The sequence below is a fragment of the Cebidichthys violaceus genome, unplaced genomic scaffold (genome assembly GCF_023349555.1).
Source record: "Cebidichthys violaceus isolate CVI_PGR_0920_01 unplaced genomic scaffold, fCebVio1.0.p SCAF_13, whole genome shotgun sequence".
Lineage (NCBI taxonomy): Eukaryota > Metazoa > Chordata > Actinopteri > Perciformes > Stichaeidae > Cebidichthys > Cebidichthys violaceus.
The window spans coordinates 8,760,147-8,778,241 of NW_027176296.1; the positions used below are offsets into that span (position 1 = coordinate 8,760,147).

An 18,095-nucleotide genomic window follows, 5' to 3' on the forward strand; every position below is an offset into this window, starting at 1 on the left:
AGTATGTGTTCTCTCAAATTGTCACTGTTTCTTTGCGGTTGCCTTCTACACCTTTGACATCTGAGATTCCCAGCCCAGCTTCTTTAAACTACAGTATATCTATGTTTTACTTCCACAAATATTGGAAACAGAAACTTCTACTGTTGCGCTGAGAACTTTTACTTATCCCAGTCATCAGAGACTCAAGTGGAGCTTTAGAGATTTTATGGACGAGTGAAATATCTCCGACACAGTGAGGCAAGGTTAAATTGCACCCTTGTTTTATTTATCAGAAGATGGAGGGTGTATTAAAATGCCATATATGTTCTAAATTTCACCCTGCTGCTACTATTTCTCCTGAGAGAATGTCAGGATCAAAGAGCAGTCTTAGCTGGTGGTATCTGGCTCAAAGCCACATCCTTATGTCTTTGCATAAAACATTACAGAGCCTCTGCACCATGTCTCGCTGTCAGGCACAGCTAAGACAGCCATGCCTGGCTTAGAGCCAAGGGGAGTCAGCAAAGGCACCCATGCAGCATCAATTATAGGGCAGTTACATACATTAGTAGGCCTGACAATGTCATGGTTGTATGTTGTCTTTACAATCTATAATCTTGACCTGTGTACATCGAACTGGAAATACTTCGGGAGGTTGCTGGAGGATGTTTGTCGATCTGATGAAGTTGATAATCAGTTGTCAGTCACTTCTATTAATTCTTGACAGTGTGATGCTGTTCACTCACAATTATTTTATTGTTGCTTTTTACATGAAGTAGACCATTATTGTCTCACAAGTTACCAATATCAGTTTGATGTATTGCTTTTACTCAGCCTTGAGTGTTATAACTTACTCCGTTGTTCTGTTGTTTTGATTGTTTTTGCTGGATACACACTTTAGAAATCTTTTCTTCTATGATTGAAAGACAAAGATATTATTTTGATTCAAGGAAATGTTATGTATGACTCTGGGAGAAGTTGAATTTACAGTGTTACACTGTTAGAAAGACAGGTGACAAATTCCACAGGAGGTTGAACGTGTTGGTCCAAAACCTCCCGTAGGTGTTCAATTGGGTTTACAAAAGATCTGGCACCTGCAAAGACCTGATATTTTTTACATTATTTTCATACTCATCAAAACATTCAGTGACCTCTGGTGGCCTACTCTTTCATTCACTTTTTTTTCCTCAAATTTGCAAGTTCCTCATTCTACTCATGCGCTTTCCAACAGCTAGTGTTGTGTTGCTGTCAGAAGACTCTCCTTCAGTTAGGTATAATCCTTCGAAGGGTTGGTCTGTAAAAAACCCTCATTGAGGGTAAATGATAATGATGCTATTGTGCGATGTCTACTGGGTAAGAGGAGCAATTGACAATCTTGTTGAAGATTATTTGAATATGGGAATAAAATCATGCATCTATTGGCTCAAGGTGTAATGACTCAGTTTTATAGTTGCGTTAACTCAGCCATACCTTAACAAAAGAGGGGACAGATCTGGAATGCTCAAATGAGCTACTGACAAACAACCTGCTGTGTTTTGTGTCTAGGTAAGAGAACATGTAAGGAATGATACAGAATGTGACATTTTTCAGCATCATGCATAAGCACACAGAAAACACACAAACACTCAAATTCCACAAAGGCCTAATGAATTTTCCCCACCCTCCCTTTTCTTTTTCATTTCTCTTTCTCCCCCTCTCTCTGTCCTCCTCTCCGCCAGGTCTCAAATCAATTATGAAGAAAAATGGTGTTGCTGACAAGCAAGGGAACAAGGGAGCCAAGAAAAACCTGAAGTTTGTTGGGGTGAATGGAGGGTAAAATCTTCTTTTTGATCAGTGTCCAATCTCTCTTTGTGATTCATATCTTTGTGTGGGCTGCCGTTTTTCTGTGCATTTTTAATTGCGTGCCCATTAATGTTTTGTCCCCTTTTTTAATCATACCAGAAGAATTCACCTTCATGAATCAATTGTGGACATTATTGCACAAAAACTGAATGCCATGTTCCATTTCACTTGATTAAATTCAAGAATTTATTTCAATTTTAGAGTTATGTGTCTGAACATATGTACAAACACATTGTAAGCTGAGATATCCGAGTTTGACCACAGTGACTGTGAACTAAGTCCAGCTGTTTTTCACACATCTGCTTCATGCTGTTAGTCGTAAGGGCTCACTTGAAGACACGCTGCCCTGACTTTGACCTCACTGCTGCTACTGGGAGTGTGAATGTGTGTGTGCATGAATATGTGTTGTACCTTAAGTGATGTGTGTGAATATTTTTGTCAGTATTGAGATACCTCAGTGCTTCGAGCAAGCATTCTTATGTCGGTGTTTTCTGATGCTGGATGCAGTCTTTGAGTGTGTGTGTGTGTGTGTGTGTGTGTGTGTGTGTGTGTGTGTCTCTCAGCTGATGAATTTTAAGTATGCAGATGGTAGTGGTTGGAAGATCAAAGGTGTGTCTCAAAGCAGGGAGATAATTCTTTCTGGCTGATGTGATTATAGGTAGGTGTCTGGTGTTACACTTACAACATAAAGCACCTGTATAGACACAAACACACACACACACACACACACACACACACACACACACACACACACACACACAGCCCTGTCCAGACCTGGCATTAGCATGCATCTTGGGTAATCCTATCACAACTGACAGCTCTAAGTACATCGGCTTACATCTGGCATTAGAATGCATCTCCACATGTGTCTCGAGTGACCATTTGTGATCGGATCTCACTTCCCTGCTCTATATGCAAATAAACACATATATGTCAGAAAACTAAATTAGGACTGGTGTGTTACTGGTATGCATGCCAATTTTATCAGAGTATATGAGGCCTAATTGCCTCCTAAATTACTACATGATTGGTTGCAGAAGAGCGATGTAGCATTTAAAAGCTATTTGTTAAATGGAGTCCAGCGCAGAGCTCTCCACATAAAATGAACTGGGGCTCATCAGTTCCAGCAAACTTCATGGAGAACAATGAGGGCAAACAGTATTACCAATCTGTTTCTACCAAATATTCTCTGGTCTAGTTCAGCTAAAAACATAAAAGCACTGAATCTGTCAGCATGTTAGCATGTTGTTCAATATTGAACCTGTTTGTAGCCGCTGCCAAAGTTAATATAAGGGAAATACAAATTACAAGCTGTTGGGCAATATCTCTCAGAGTTACACACACACACACACACGCACACACACCCATCAGTTGAGTAGGTGGTCCTTCCTCCAAGGACACTATCACATACACACTGCTAAAAGAATGTGGCCATATGTGTCCTAGACTACCTCTGAATGTTGTCTGAGCAATCAGGTCTCAATGCGCCTTGGTTGCATTCACACCTGTACTTAGAACTGTCCACTTGAGAGCGGAACACCAAGACTCATATTAATGCCAAGTCTGAACAGGGCCAAAAATTCCCTGGATGCTTAACCTAACCTTAACCATAACTGCTACATGTGTTATTCTACCCCTTAGCCTACGCAGCCTTGTGTAGGCTAAGGCTTTTGATTATTAAGATATCATAATACACAATTCCAACATCTTAATTGATAATAAGCATGTACTAACTTGAATTTCATATAAAGTACTTTATTTACACAAAAATAGGCTTTACCATTTGGTTATTTCCTGTAGAGTATTCATTTATTGAATTACCAGTAAACATGTTATATCGTGATAGATATTGTTATCGAGATATGAAATGACTTATATCGGGATAGAAGACATTGGTCATATGGCCCAGACCAAGGACCATGCACGCATCTAATGAAACGTTGAGGCACACTTGAAGCATTGTAGATGTGTCTACATTGCCTTGGTAGTATTACCTCCTGCATATCAAAGAAATGGCGGCCATTAGGAGGTATTTATCCTGTTCCGACATTCCCGAGCTTCACTGTTTTTGCCTTTGCAATGTTTTGTCAGAGCTGTGGTGATGTTTATTTCTTCCTCACCATTTTAGAAGGATCTGCAAACATAACAGCCATTCTCCAGTACAAATAATGAATTATCATTCATGGTATTGTCAGGATCTGCTCCTGATATAACCATTATTAAGTTATATAAGATGGTCCACATATAGTGTATCTCTATTGAGGTTTCAACTCTTGTTCTTGACAATAAATATCTCTCCATTTCTATGTTGCAGATGCTATTTATAATGAGACAAACATGTCAGACAACAATATTTTCTTTGACTATCTTTAGTCTTCTGCCCACACCAGGAAGTGGGCTGCTGTTTGCATTTCTTCTCTTTGGATGGTCTGACCTATCTTTGCTCCCTTGAGTTCCTCTGGAATCCAGGGAATGCTGTGGCCCCTGAATGCCTCTTGCGGTGTGGTGTCTTTCTCTGTGTGTGTGTGTGTGTGTGTGTGTGTGTGTGTGTGTGTACAAATAAGCATGAATCAGTGGCATTCAGTATAAGACTTATCTGATCATTGGCCTCACAGACGTTCCTTCATGATACACCCAAATGATCCCCCCCCCCCCCCCCCCCCCCCCCCCCCACACACACACACACATAAAAAGTCATCAGCCTTTCCTCACTGAACACGGTTGGGTTTTGTCCAAGCTTACGTATGTAAGTGTGCAAACATGCCTATGGATATTCATGTATATGTTTAACTGTGTGAAGGAAGTTTTGGATATGTGGGCCAAGGTTACATTAGAAAAGCATCTTTCTCATGTCACACTTGATGTCTAGAGGGTAATGATCTGTTTGTATTTATCTAGCCTTGGCGTCTGTTGACTTATCAGCTTTCATATTCGTTTTAACTGCTTAGGTCTTTCATTGATGTGGCTGCTTCTGTATACTATGTCTAATTTCTGTACACATTACTTTTAGTGATGAATCATGAGTTCAATGTTTCAAAGCTAATGATAGACCAAATGTTGCCCATACTGCATCATTTATGGATGGATATCTGTTAAGCTAAATAGTGTTTCCTCACTTTTTAGATCACCTATAGGCATTCAACACAGGTGGAGTACACAAAAGCTGTATTCTAGATGGTATAATGTGGATGATTTTGGTGTCTATGATCTGAATATTGTGCATGTCCATTTGTTTGTGTCCACCTCCAGCTATGAGTCGACATCCAGCGAAGAGTCCAGTGGAGATGAGAAGTCGAAGGTGGAGGTGGAGGTGGAGGAAGAGGAAGACAGCTCAGAACCAGAGGTAGAGAAGGAAAAGGAGAAAGAGCCTCAGCCAGCAAACAAGCCTGAGGAGGGAGCAGAGACGCAGCAGAAGGATGCAGAGGTCTCCACTGAAGAAGGAGGTGCTGTGGCTGCAGAGAAGGAGGGTGAAAGAGGCCTTCTGGATATAGAAGGCAGCCAGGAGCTCCTGGAAGAACAGGCTGAAGGGTGAGACAGTAAAGCTTCATCCATGCTCAGCAGGGGTTACGCCATAGTTATGGAGCCTATGCATGTTGCCGCTGTAAGCTATGCCGTAGATATGACACATGGGTACCCAATGAACTGTGATTGGTGATTGGTCAGCACTGACTTCTTTCTGTTGCTGGTAGAGATGGTTTTGATAGAGAAAAATACATGAGGCAAGTTTTTCTTAAAAAGGCTCGGGAATCCTTTTTTTCTTCTTTTCAATGACACACAGCAAAGCAATCTGAATGCTCACTGTGACCCACGCTTTCCATCACAGTGAATGAAAGAACATAAACACGGCAACTCCAAAGAATAGTCTCATATTCAGTAATTAAACAAGGTTGACCTTCTCACTGCAGCTCATATCATAAATCAAATGAAAGAGTAAAAGTAAACAGAGTCAAATGCAAGGAATATAAAGCGATCAAAGCACAATCCAGTCACGTAGATGACAGTGTGACATATGTTGGATAAGTACAAGTCAATGCTTTGTTTTGTGTCCAGCTACAGTCTATATACAGGTGCTCAATGACGCTTCAATATACTGTGGGCCACACACACACACACACACACACACACACACACACATCCAATTAAAACACAATCATACCTACTTACACTTTCGTACAACCCCTCTTACCTCTTAATATCAGACTCACACTAAAGGCTGTGTTTCACACACATACACACTACATGCACACTGGTTTCCACATACATAAGCGTTGCACAAACACACACAACTTGCTCCTACACACTTCAGTATAAGCTGCTCTCACTTTAATCAAGGTCTCAGACACAGATACACTTCATTCCCCAAAGTGCCAGATATCTAGAACAAGAAGCAAATAACCAGCAGTGTTGTCCTCCCTGTCACTGACTTATCACTTATCTGTCTCAGGTATGTGGACAGGGTTGAGGGCCCCAGGGCCAGAAAGTAGATTGGGCCCCTGCGAGAAGGCAGGACTTATATTAACTCATCACTCAGCACCTGTCTGATCATTCCTATGTGTGTGTGCGCTTGTACATAGTATGTGTGTGTGCTCTGGCTGGAGTACAGGGCACAGTGAGAGTGTGATCCACTCGGGCTTAGCGCTGCTTGAGATGTTCAGTATGACTGTGCATGATAGACGAGCAGCATGAGTGCATGGTGGATATTATTGGGCAGTGAATCAGTTCAAACTGCTACTGTTGAGGTTTGCATGTGCCATCAATGCGTCAGACAATTGACTGATGTGTGTTTGTGTGTGTGTCTACACTGCAGAGGCCCGCAAGGCATCTTTTATCTTTTGTTTTCATCTCAGAATTTACAGAATTTACACAATAACTAAAGTAGCCATCTCTTGGCCATACGTTATGCAGGATTGATGGCATTAAAGAGAACCAGGGAAAGAACAGATGTGGGGTGTGTTGGTTTACATATGAATGTTTTATCTCTTGATACTACTGGTCCGCTTGAAAGTTGCTGAATTTTTTTTTTTTAAATTGTTTAGGATAGCTAAAAAAAAAAAGACTTACTGTGCCATCTGGTCTTTGTTTGCAGAGAGAAAGTTGACCAGGGGTTTATAGACGCCTGCATCTATGTAAAAGACCGAATGGAAGAGGTTTCGTCACCAGATAAAGAAATGGTAAAACTTTCTATCGGCTGTCGTTTCTATTCTTGGAAAGTAATTCTCTATACTTTATCAAATCTGATTTGACTGCAAAGTTAATTTTCATGCTTGTAAAACGGATACAAATTATTTTTGTGGAGGGAAAATGATTCAGATTCTTTGTCGATGTTTTGTCAGAGCTTTTTGACTTCACTGAGTAGAATAATGTGGCTTACAGTGCCGTACCTTAGGCTGACAATACAAGCTGCTCAACAACCCGAACATTAAAAATGTTCATGGAACAGTAAAAACGCTGCCACAGGGGCTTTTTCCCTTTATATTGTTTCACTCCTTCCTCTCTCCCCAGCGTCAGGTTTTAGTGGTGCTCTACCAGGAGTGGTTCAAGATCTCCAGTCAGAAAGAATCGCAGGCCGATACCGTCAGATTATACCTGAGACAAGTGGGCTTGACCACGCCCACTCTCCTGCCATATGTAGTTAACTTGACCGACGGCAATGGGAACATGGCCCTCCACTACAGTGTGTCGCATTCAAACTTCCCTGTGGTCAAACTGCTGCTGGATACTGGTGAGATGCAAACACACACAGTGACACATACAGCTGAATGAACCAGAGGAGCTTAGATACAGAATTTACCAAAAAAAAGTGTCTCGATAAGGCAGTTAAGCCCTGCACAAAATTGCATGAAATGCTCTCTTTGACTTCTTAAAACATTTGTTTTTTCAGGTCTTTGTGAGACGGACAATGTGAACAAGGCAGGCTATACTCCAGTGATGCTCGCTGCACTGACGGCTGCTGAGAGCTCTGATGACCTGGAGGTTGCGCAACAACTGTTGAGACTGGGTGACGTCAATGCCTGCTCCAGACAGGTAATATATGTCTGCCCTGAATCATTGGGTCCACTAAACTGACTGAATAGTGAATGATTTGCTCTGTTGTCTGATGTGTTATTGTTGTACTGGAAGTTGTATTTCTGGCGCCGCAAGTCTGGGGATTTAATAACTCCTCTGGGGAAATCAGTGCATCTTAGGACATTAAAGTGGGTCACTTAACAGGAATACACCATAATTTCAGCGATTCTTTCTCGACAGCAAGGACATCTAGAGTGTAAACCGAACAAAATGTACAAGCATCCTTTTCTAAAAAAAAAAAATGCACATTTTAATTTTCCAATTTCACTTACTTTTCTTTCTCTTCTACTTCCTCCCTCATCTCCAACCCTGCATCTCTTTATCTCCCCCTCATGCCTTCCCTCTCACCGTTTAATTCTAACTATCTGTGTCTCTCACTCGTTCTCTAGGCGGGCCAGACGGCACTCATGCTTGCGGTGAGCCACGGCCGCGTTGCCATGGTAAAGCTGCTCCTGAGCTGCGGTACGGATGTAAATGCCCAGGACCGCGAGGGCTCCTCGGCCCTGATGTGTGCCAGCGAACATGGACACACAAACATTGTTCGCATGCTGCTGGAGACGGGTCGCTGCGACACCAGCCTCAAGGACAAGGTACAACTGGACTGTTTCACCTTTCATCCAAGATGGTGCTCTCTGTAGGCAAAAATATCAGCAGCCTCGACTCAATGAGGGTTCATTCTTCACTGAGATGCCATGGATCACTGCTTCATTTCAACACTTAGTTATCTGCTTGTTGTGCTACAGAAAGGTCACAGGGCTCATGGTGCCTGGCTCACACATGTACTGTAGGATATATCACTAGATATTATGCTGCCCCTGCGGTCAGCGTCAGTTGCCCAGTTAGGGCATTGAGCATACAGTAGCTGGTGCCTGGCCCACACATAGTAGATTGATTGTTTAACCTAGTACATTATTGATTTCTCTAGATGGTCGATTCTCCTCTGCAGCTCAAGGTGCACAGTCAGAGAACGCCACATCACAACTGCAATACTATTGCTACTGCTCATGTAGCATTTCCCATCAAACTGTGGGCTTTGAGTCCAAAGGAAACAAGTATTGTCACTCCTTATTCAACATGTTGCAGCTTCCAACGCAAGTATAACATTGAAGCATTTCTGGAACACTTTTTCCTGCCCAGTTCTGCGGGATGGGACTTCAGAGACACACTCACACCATGTTAGCCTAAATCATTTGAAGTCTTCAGTGCAACCGTTCAGTAGATTGTTTGACCTGGATTTGAATTTATCACATGGATGCCCGACATTAATCTACACAGTGCCTCTGGTAGATTATTTGCTGTGTGACTCCATGACAACGCATGAGCATGCACTATATTTAGTGCTAGTTGGGGTCAGACATTATCTCAAAACTGAGGAAATAAGCAGCTCTGGCAAGCAAGTAAGTCAAACGTTTTGTGTAATAGGTTTGTGAAATATACACAAATTATAATACACAGCACTCACTCTGTTAAGTGACGTTTGTGTTCCCATGAGACAGGTCTCTCTCAGAATGCGGCATTGTCTGTTCTAGTTTGCATTAATGTCTAATATTGATCCTTTGATTAAAAGAATAAATAGGAAACACAAGGACACACTGTGACAATGATGCAGCAAGTTCCAAACAGCATTATAGAGCAAGTTTCTTCTTTCTTAATTGATTTAGTGTCAAGCACACACAACCAATCTCAAAACTATACAGAGACGGATTTAGCATTATCATTTTTGATAGTTGCTAGTAGAGCATGGCCACGAGTAATGAGTATGATGAGTTTGATGAGAGACAGCAACACATATCTGAGCTGTTGATGAATACAGAAACTAAAAATAAGCCAAATAACTGTGTCACCAATATTGGTGAATCTACAGCCAAATATCTAGAGCAAAACCACAAACAAATTAAAACCATCCATGTGAGTTTAACTTCAGAGGAATAAACCGATCTCTGTAAAGCTTATGCATTTTTAATATTGGCTGTTTAGCCTATATATAAAAGAAAAAAGTGCAGATGCAACATATGTTGGTCCATAAATAGCTTATTTTCAGATGTTTTTGTCTTTTGTTGCAGTATTTGTAGAGTTGTAGGAGAAATTAGTTCTTCTATTAAAGTGTCAGAAATGGTCTTACCGATGTTTATGTCTTGCATGCCTTCAGGAATTTCCCCATTTCCATTTTATTATGTCCTTAGTAACCTCCGCAGGCGAATTATTTAACCTGGCCTATTTCACAGGCAATTTCTGCATGATGCAGAGAAGCTTATCAGTGGATATTATTATTGTAATCTTTGTTGCACAGGAGAAAATGATTAGATCAGTTTTACAATGTAACAAATCATAATCTCATCTGGCATTTCAAGAAGGGAAAAATGCTAAAACCTATTTCCAGATACTGAACCTAGCTCTTCCAATGATGTTTACAGCCATGTAGTATTGCCTGCATCGGGCAGCTGCAGTAAATACACATGAACAATAATATAATGTCAGGTTTCTAATGAAAGAGCAACACAACACTGCCACTGTCAGGATAAACAGAGTCACTGCAATGATCTTTGACTTGAAACTGTGACATATTATGCATTTCCTTCTGTTTTTCCCTGCAGAATGGACAGACAGCGCTGTCGGTGGCAGAGGGAGCCTCCCACCAAGAGATTATTGACCTTCTGAAGGCCCACGCTGAGACCCGAGTCTCTGAGCCCTTGTTTACCACGGACCTCCTCTGAACCAGGCCGACACCTAATATCTCCAAACCACTCCAGCTCGCCAACTCCCAACCTTTTCATTTCCAAGACTCTCTGCCCACCAACAAAGAGGGAAAAGGAATGAAATTAATTGAATTAAAGACACGATGACACCATACAAGACTCCGTATGCCCAGAGGAAAAAAAGTGGATAAACTCTGTTTACCGTGGAACTACATTAAACCTCAGAGACTGGAGTGTACGCACACATTTTTCTTCTTCCACATCTCTGCCAACATGCCCCGTGGGTGTTTATGGATATGCTGCATTCAACCACTCAGTGGACAGACAACAAACAGGGCCCGGTCGATTTGATGATAAAGCGTTGCCATGGTGACAAGCGATATTGACAGGATATTACGTCAGGGACGGGGAGGGAATATAAAAAGGGACAGCAGGGACAGATGGACTGGCAAGTGGATGAAGAGATGCTCTGACAAGCTGCTGCTTCTTATCATCAACTAGCTCTTCAAGCTAAATGCTAAGCACATGATCTACCTTTTAAATATACAATATTAAATATGACATCATTTCTATTTTTTCTTTCATGTCATTGGCATTATTCTTTTCATATTTGGACATAGCCATCATTGAGAACACAGTATATGTAGAATGTTATTCTAACACATCATAATCCTAATCATACACAAACACAGAAACTGTATTTTCTACTGCACTTTTTTATTGTGTTTGTGTACAGTAAACAGTCCTCTCTAAGAAACTATATATCTCCAAAAGTGTGAATTATAAGAAAATAATGTTATATAATTATAGAATAGAACTTCTTGTGAAATTTCCCATCATTCAGTGGATATTTGACAATATTTATTGTATTGTTTTTGCCATAGTAATGATGTTTTTCACATACAGGGACATGGGTGAATTATTGAAAAACTAAATGGTTTAGTTGGAGATAAAATGTTTTCTGTTGGATACAAAAGAAATTAATTTTTATAACCACAACATAACTAGATTAAAGAAAGTCAAATGTTTTCTAATAAGAAGATTGTACAGCTCAGAAGGTGCTGCATGCCAATACACAGTTACTCCCCCTACTGGCTGGCTTATAATACTAAACAAACAACAGTATGTTGTAATACTGTCTGTTTTTATGATAAACATCTCTCTCTCTTTCTTCGTCCCTCAGTTCAAATATAGCGTATGTCTTGTTTGCCTGCTTGTTTCAAATCAAATCCTGTATGCAACTGCTACAAAATGCACAATGAATGTCAGGCTGGCAATGATACATTCCAAGAAAACAATGTAGCAAGTCTAACTGTACTGGCATGGGTTATGGGACTAACAGAGACATAGGAATGAGTCTGAATATTTTTACCACTAAAGACACTTAATCTTAAAAACAAAGATCTGATCTGCCTGTCTTCAAGTTACTAACACTGGTTCACCTTGTAACTGCTTTAAGGAATTCACATTTTAAAACGATGTGTTCAAACCAAAAGTAATGAGTTTTTTTATGGCTGCAGTCTGAAAAGAAGCAATATCAATAAAATACTAACTTTTAAATCAGAAACTATAGGGGGAGGGGCTTTGGTCCAGCCTTAATCAGATGACCATATTACATTTTAGAGATAAGATGTGTTCCAGGGAGTGTGGACGTCTTCTTCTGTTTTCCACAAACGCACACCCATATTCCTAAAGAATCTTTAAACAGGAGTACTGTTCTGATTCAATGTTTACAACTTAACAGCTCCCCTTCAGTGACCCCTGCAGAAAACCCCAAAATGTCAAGCAGGTCAGGAAGTTTACAGAAAACAAAGGGATCAATCATTTTACCTGTAAACGGTAGGGCTGTCCTCGATCAAAGAAATTCTTAGTCGACTAACACTCATACGATGTTGATTTAATTGATAGATCTGTAAAACTCCACAAAGACTCACACAAAAGCACGACTTTAAATATTTTTATGTGATCATAAGATTCTTGTGAATAAGTCATTCTGCATGAAAAAAGCATAAAAAAACAACTAAAGAAATCTTAGTCGACTAAGACCAAAAAAAACAATTAGTTGACTAATCGGGTGCAGCCCTAGAAAACAGCCTTTCGGTTTGTAACACAGGCTTTCTGTTATAAATGTTTACTCTCCGCTACAAGATAACTTTAATGCCATTGTCTGGTTACTCTGTCTTTACGAAGCTCCCCCAGAGAAGACATCAACCAACTGTTTTCTGTTTGACTGGGGTTTGCTGGGGTTACTGAAGGTGGAATTTAAAAGGTGAATACCACTCATTTCAACAACTGCCATGAAGGTCCAGTCTGCGGTCACAGTCAGAAAATAAATCGCTCTCTACAGAGGAGAGATTTTGGTCCAGACATTGCCATGCCTACAGTATGTAGTGCTGCAATTAACAACTTTCTTTCTGAGCTGCAGTGTGATCTGACCACTGAGGCTGCACCAGTGCTCCCTCATTCCCAGACACCTTATTTTTAGGGATGCTAACATGAGACTATATAGATCCACATGAAGACAGACCTGCTATATAAAGTATCTTGATGATGTAGTAGTATATACAATGGCTGCATTTACTCAGCAACAGTGGGATTTTTTTTCAACAGTGGCTTAGTAATCAGATTCTCATTTGTTGAGTCACAAAGTAGCACAGATTTCGTCAACAATGCGGCTGCATTTACACAGGTTCAGGAAACAAATGTATTTTAAATCAGTGCAGCACATCTGATCATTTCTGGTTGTCTGTATATTGAGGGATGTGAATTAGAGTCTGTGTAGCTTCCCGTGTGTCAGACAGCTAAAGGATGATCCGATCTGTGCGGTGTGTAATATCTGGTATATCTGGTCTTCCGTGCCTGTGTATTAAGTCTTAAAGTAAATCACATCCATATGTTTAATCCAGTGTGACCCAGATGTAATATGGTTTCATTACTGGCTCAACACCAAAGAAGTGAAATCTAATCTGTTTCACATGGGGTTGACTATATAGTTTTATCTGTTCCTGTAAAGTAACCGAAATACATGTACATACAGTATTGTGAAAAATATATAACAAGTATTGTCTGACAGTTTGCTCTATAAATGATACAAGTATTTATTCCAAATGCTATATTTTTTACCATATATAGTATACTTATGTATGCATGGACAAATATTCCAGTGATTGTGTTGGAGGGGAATTTGAATGATTGGAAATTATGCCGAGTGTTCCCTGATGATGTGATTAATCAGCTTATCTTTGATTGGTTGAGTGGTGTAGTACATGTGTGATGTGGACGAGGTTTTGACTGTGTCATGTGCCCTTTAATGCTACCTTTGACATTTGTGGGGAAACTACAAAGCAGATTCGACACCGCCTAAAGCTATACAGGCAAGGTCTCCCTAGTTTGGATAAGTCTATGTACATGACAGAGTCAAATTTAAAAACATGTACCTCTCTGTAATATTCCTTGTACAACAGGCTTATATGTTGCAAACCAGAGAACTACTTCTAAATAAATAAATATGAAGATTTAAGACTTATTTCATGTTGTTCTTGGTCATTTCCAACTGAAAACAGCAGCTACTGTCAATTTTGTTTATCTATATTTATTTTTCCTTTATTTTCAGTTATGATCAGTCAGGATAGGCACAAAATACTTTGATCCAAGTCAATGGTGTACAGTAGTGAGTATATAGTTGTAATGTAGTCATATAGATAAAAGTTACTCATTTGTCCTTGAAGCTTAACTGTTATTTTGATACCAAAACTACATGTTAGACATGCAACTCAACCTAATTTCCCATCAGGTAACTTAATGGCAGCCTCAACAACATTTACACATAAATATGATCAGGTTACATCAGTGGTTTTAGCTTTAACAAGGGAAAAACAGAACCAAAAGGTTGCTCTGTAGTGCAGCTTCTACATGACAATGCAAATGTGCATGTGGGCCTCAACTCCAAAGCCATTATACAATGTAGTAAAAAGCAGTGACCAGAAGATGGTGGTATTACTGTGTGGTAAGAACACACTAACTGAGGGAGAACAACAGTCTCTTTAGTAATACACGGGATGATTGAGGATCTTCTCAGACATACCCAACTGATAACTGCATCTCAGGCAGGATATGAGGTAAAAAAAATAATTAATTACATTACATTACATTACAGTCATTTAGTAGACGCTTTTATCCAAAGCCACTTACAATAAGTGCATTCAACATTAGTAATCAAAAGAACTACTAGTCACCAGAAGTCATAAGTACATTTCCTTTTCCAAACAAGCATCTAAGAGCATGAAGCAGAGCATAACTCAGAGCCAAAGTACAGTGCAGAAATAAGAAAAACAGTTAGTGCTATAATTAATACGAATACAATAAGTGCAACAAGCTAGTATGAATACAATAAGTGCAACAAGCTAGTATGAATACAATAAATGCAACAAGCTAGTATGAATACAATAAATGCAACAAGCTAGTATGAATACAATAAATGCAACAAGCTAGTATGAATACAATAAGTGCAACAAGCTAGTATGAATACAATAAGTGCAACAAGCTAGTATGAATACAATAAATGCAACAAGCTAGTATGAATACAGTCAGTGCAACAAGCTAGTATGAATACAATAAGTGCAACAAGCCAGTATGAATACAATCAGTGCAACAAGCCAGTATGAATACAATCAGTGCAACAAGCCAGTATGAATACAATCAGTGCTAAGTGGAAGGCTCCACTGGAAGGTCTAATGACAAACCATAATCCTTTAATGATCGGTGAAAGAAGTATAACATTTACTTAAGTTAAAGTAGCAATATCACACTACAGAAAAACTTCAAGTGCAAGTCATGCATATTTGTGAAAGTAAAAGAGCAGAACTTTAGGCAACAAAAAGTATCATGTGTAAAAAGTAAAAGTACTCATTATGCAAAATCCACTCTGTCCTAATATAACCAGTCCTCCTGGCCTCTCTGTAGTCTGCTCTTGAAATCCAAATCGTTTTGAGCTGAAAGAGGCTCTGAAGTCACAACATTAGTTGAAAAACAAAAGTAGAAGTTTCTAAGTGAATGCTGAAATCATGGCTGGAGAATCCATCAGGAACATGTTAGCATTTAGCTTTGAGCCATACCCAGCATGCACCTTTTCACAGCATCTTGGGTGTCTTTGATTTGGGAGACTAAGCATAAGCAAGTAACAACTGTAAATACTAGATGTACAAGGGCAACACTTTCTTTATTTCTGAATGGTAATTAGATAATAATGTTGATGTCACAAATGACAATTGTTTCTGACTAAACGTACGCATGAACTCTGCTTCAGCATCAGTCCTCTGGAAAGTACTGAGCTCTCCACATTCAGCTGCAGTAGCCAGTATAATGGACAATTAGGAGTACCTATCATTAGATAACCTTGATCACTATGCCATGTTAACTTCTTGATTTCCTCAGGGACTACGCCTGCTTGAAACACTCGCTATCCATAGACTTTGTATTCTTCTTTCTCAAGTATTTATTTTGTTCTTGCCGTTGCCTGAGCACATTGAGGACTAAGATTTGACAGATTTTTCTATCTAATTAATTACAGCTGTACATTTGCTCTGTGCAGATTAGTCTGATTTTAAAGTCACATTATTTACAAAAACTAAACTGTCACATGAATATCAATCAACATTTAAAAAACATACAGGACATTGTATAGTTTCTATTAATTAAGACAGTAGCTTTGTGCTCTGTAGCTATGAAAGGAAATGAAGATCAAGACATTAGAGAGAAATAGAAAACTTTACTAACTCATGAAAAATGCCAGCGACTAAGAAGAACACATTAAGTTCTATAGACTGCAGTTTAGTATCATTAGTATCATTTCTGCTTGATGAAAGCTTAGTTTTAAATGATTCTTTTACATTACCTTTTCATTCATACCAAAGTATGAACAAAACAGATACAGCCGTAAGACACTTGGTATAAAACACTAAGTGTCCCAATAGAGCTGAACTGGACCAGCTATACCAAGGTAATTTAAAAATAAAAGCATATCTATGGAGTTTTTATAGGTTACATACAGTTGATTGCTGTTATTTTTATTTAAAAACACACCAGATTTAAAATATTTTATGATACTTTATTGGAATGATTTGATTGATAAAAGCAGACTGAAAATCATTTGTTTTACAGGAAACAGATGGTCGTTAATCACAAACTGAGAGGACAAGAATGATTTGCTCTTAACTGAAGTGGATGATGTGTTTTTGAGTTGTTCTGGCTGCAGTAATTACATATACACACAATACACACTAGTGTTACACGCATAAACATGCGGACGCACAACACACACATACTGAGACAATTTTGTATTTCCCCTTTTGCACACTTATTCCCATACTCTGAGAATTGTAAAAGAGAGTATAATGAGTAAAAGTTATGTTGTTCTCTCCTCAACTCCTGTTTAGAAGCCAGGGGATTGTAAAGACAAAGGCTTAACGGGCTGATTGCAAATCAGATTTGTGGTACTTCTGCGTCTGATCGCCCTCACCTGTCCCAGCAGGTATTACATTTAATTAAATCTATTTCTCACATATATGCAAAAACAACATCTGCAGCACAAAAGGGTAGCCACATTTGTTTTGCTGTTTTGGGGTAATTGCAACTTACATATGTTTATGTTCCTGTTGCTGGCTGCCTCTGTGTGCAGACACCATTTATGAAGTGAATAAGCCCATCACAGGGAGTGAAGAGTGAGCCCATTACAGGCATCCACTTTATGTGGTGTATGGATGCCCTCCAACTCAACTCACACTGGGCTCCTATGCCAGTCAATTACGCTGATATACGGTGTTCATACTTGTGTGATGTAAACCCGCACACATGCAAACACACATTGAGAGGCTGGCTTCTTATTCAAAATGTGAATAACAGTAATCCCCTCATCATACAAGTGCTAAAGACACACACATGCACGTATAGAGGAAGAGGGAACAGAGCAGCAGGATGCACACACTCTCAGTCACACACACACACACACACACACACACACACACACACACACACACACACACACACACACACACACACACACACACACCACACACTTACACACAAGTGCTGCTAATCTGAATTGCAGATGTTTTTTGTGGCCTCTCTGTCTGCCAGTACCATGATGATGAGCCATTCTCGTTAGCATGGAGACTTTTAGCCGTAATTATCTGGTAATGGCACTTAGCCCATCAACTCCTCCTCTAGTGTGTTCCTGTGCACGCAAAAACACACAAAGACACATGTTTTTATGCAGCTATACAGACACACACACACACACACACACACACACACACACACACACACACACACACACACACAAACACACAGACACACAGACACACACACAGCTGGATGGAAATCCATGCATATAGACAAAGAGAAGCACACTCAGGCAAACAGACACACAAACATAAACAGGCAAATATTAATAACCACACACACACACACACACACACCTAAACTGAAGACACACACTGACAAACACACAAAGGAGCA

The 18,095-nt window shown here is 39.7% G+C and overlaps 1 protein-coding gene across 2 annotated transcripts in view; it reads left to right on the forward strand.

The window, feature by feature from the left end:
* Positions 1-14,106, forward strand: part of kank4 (KN motif and ankyrin repeat domains 4) — a 74,310-nt gene extending 60,204 nt beyond the window's left edge. For both annotated transcript variants that reach the window (XM_068707658.1, XM_068707660.1), the window contains exons 4-10: positions 1,695-1,788; positions 5,068-5,346; positions 6,905-6,989; positions 7,321-7,540; positions 7,700-7,842; positions 8,274-8,474; positions 10,479-14,106. In XM_068707658.1, the coding sequence (XP_068563759.1) occupies positions 1,695-1,788; positions 5,068-5,346; positions 6,905-6,989; positions 7,321-7,540; positions 7,700-7,842; positions 8,274-8,474; positions 10,479-10,598 (1,142 nt within the window). In that variant the 3' untranslated portion in view covers positions 10,599-14,106. The remainder of the gene's footprint in view (positions 1-1,694; positions 1,789-5,067; positions 5,347-6,904; positions 6,990-7,320; positions 7,541-7,699; positions 7,843-8,273; positions 8,475-10,478) is intronic.
* The last annotated feature ends 3,989 nt before the right edge of the window (positions 14,107-18,095 follow it).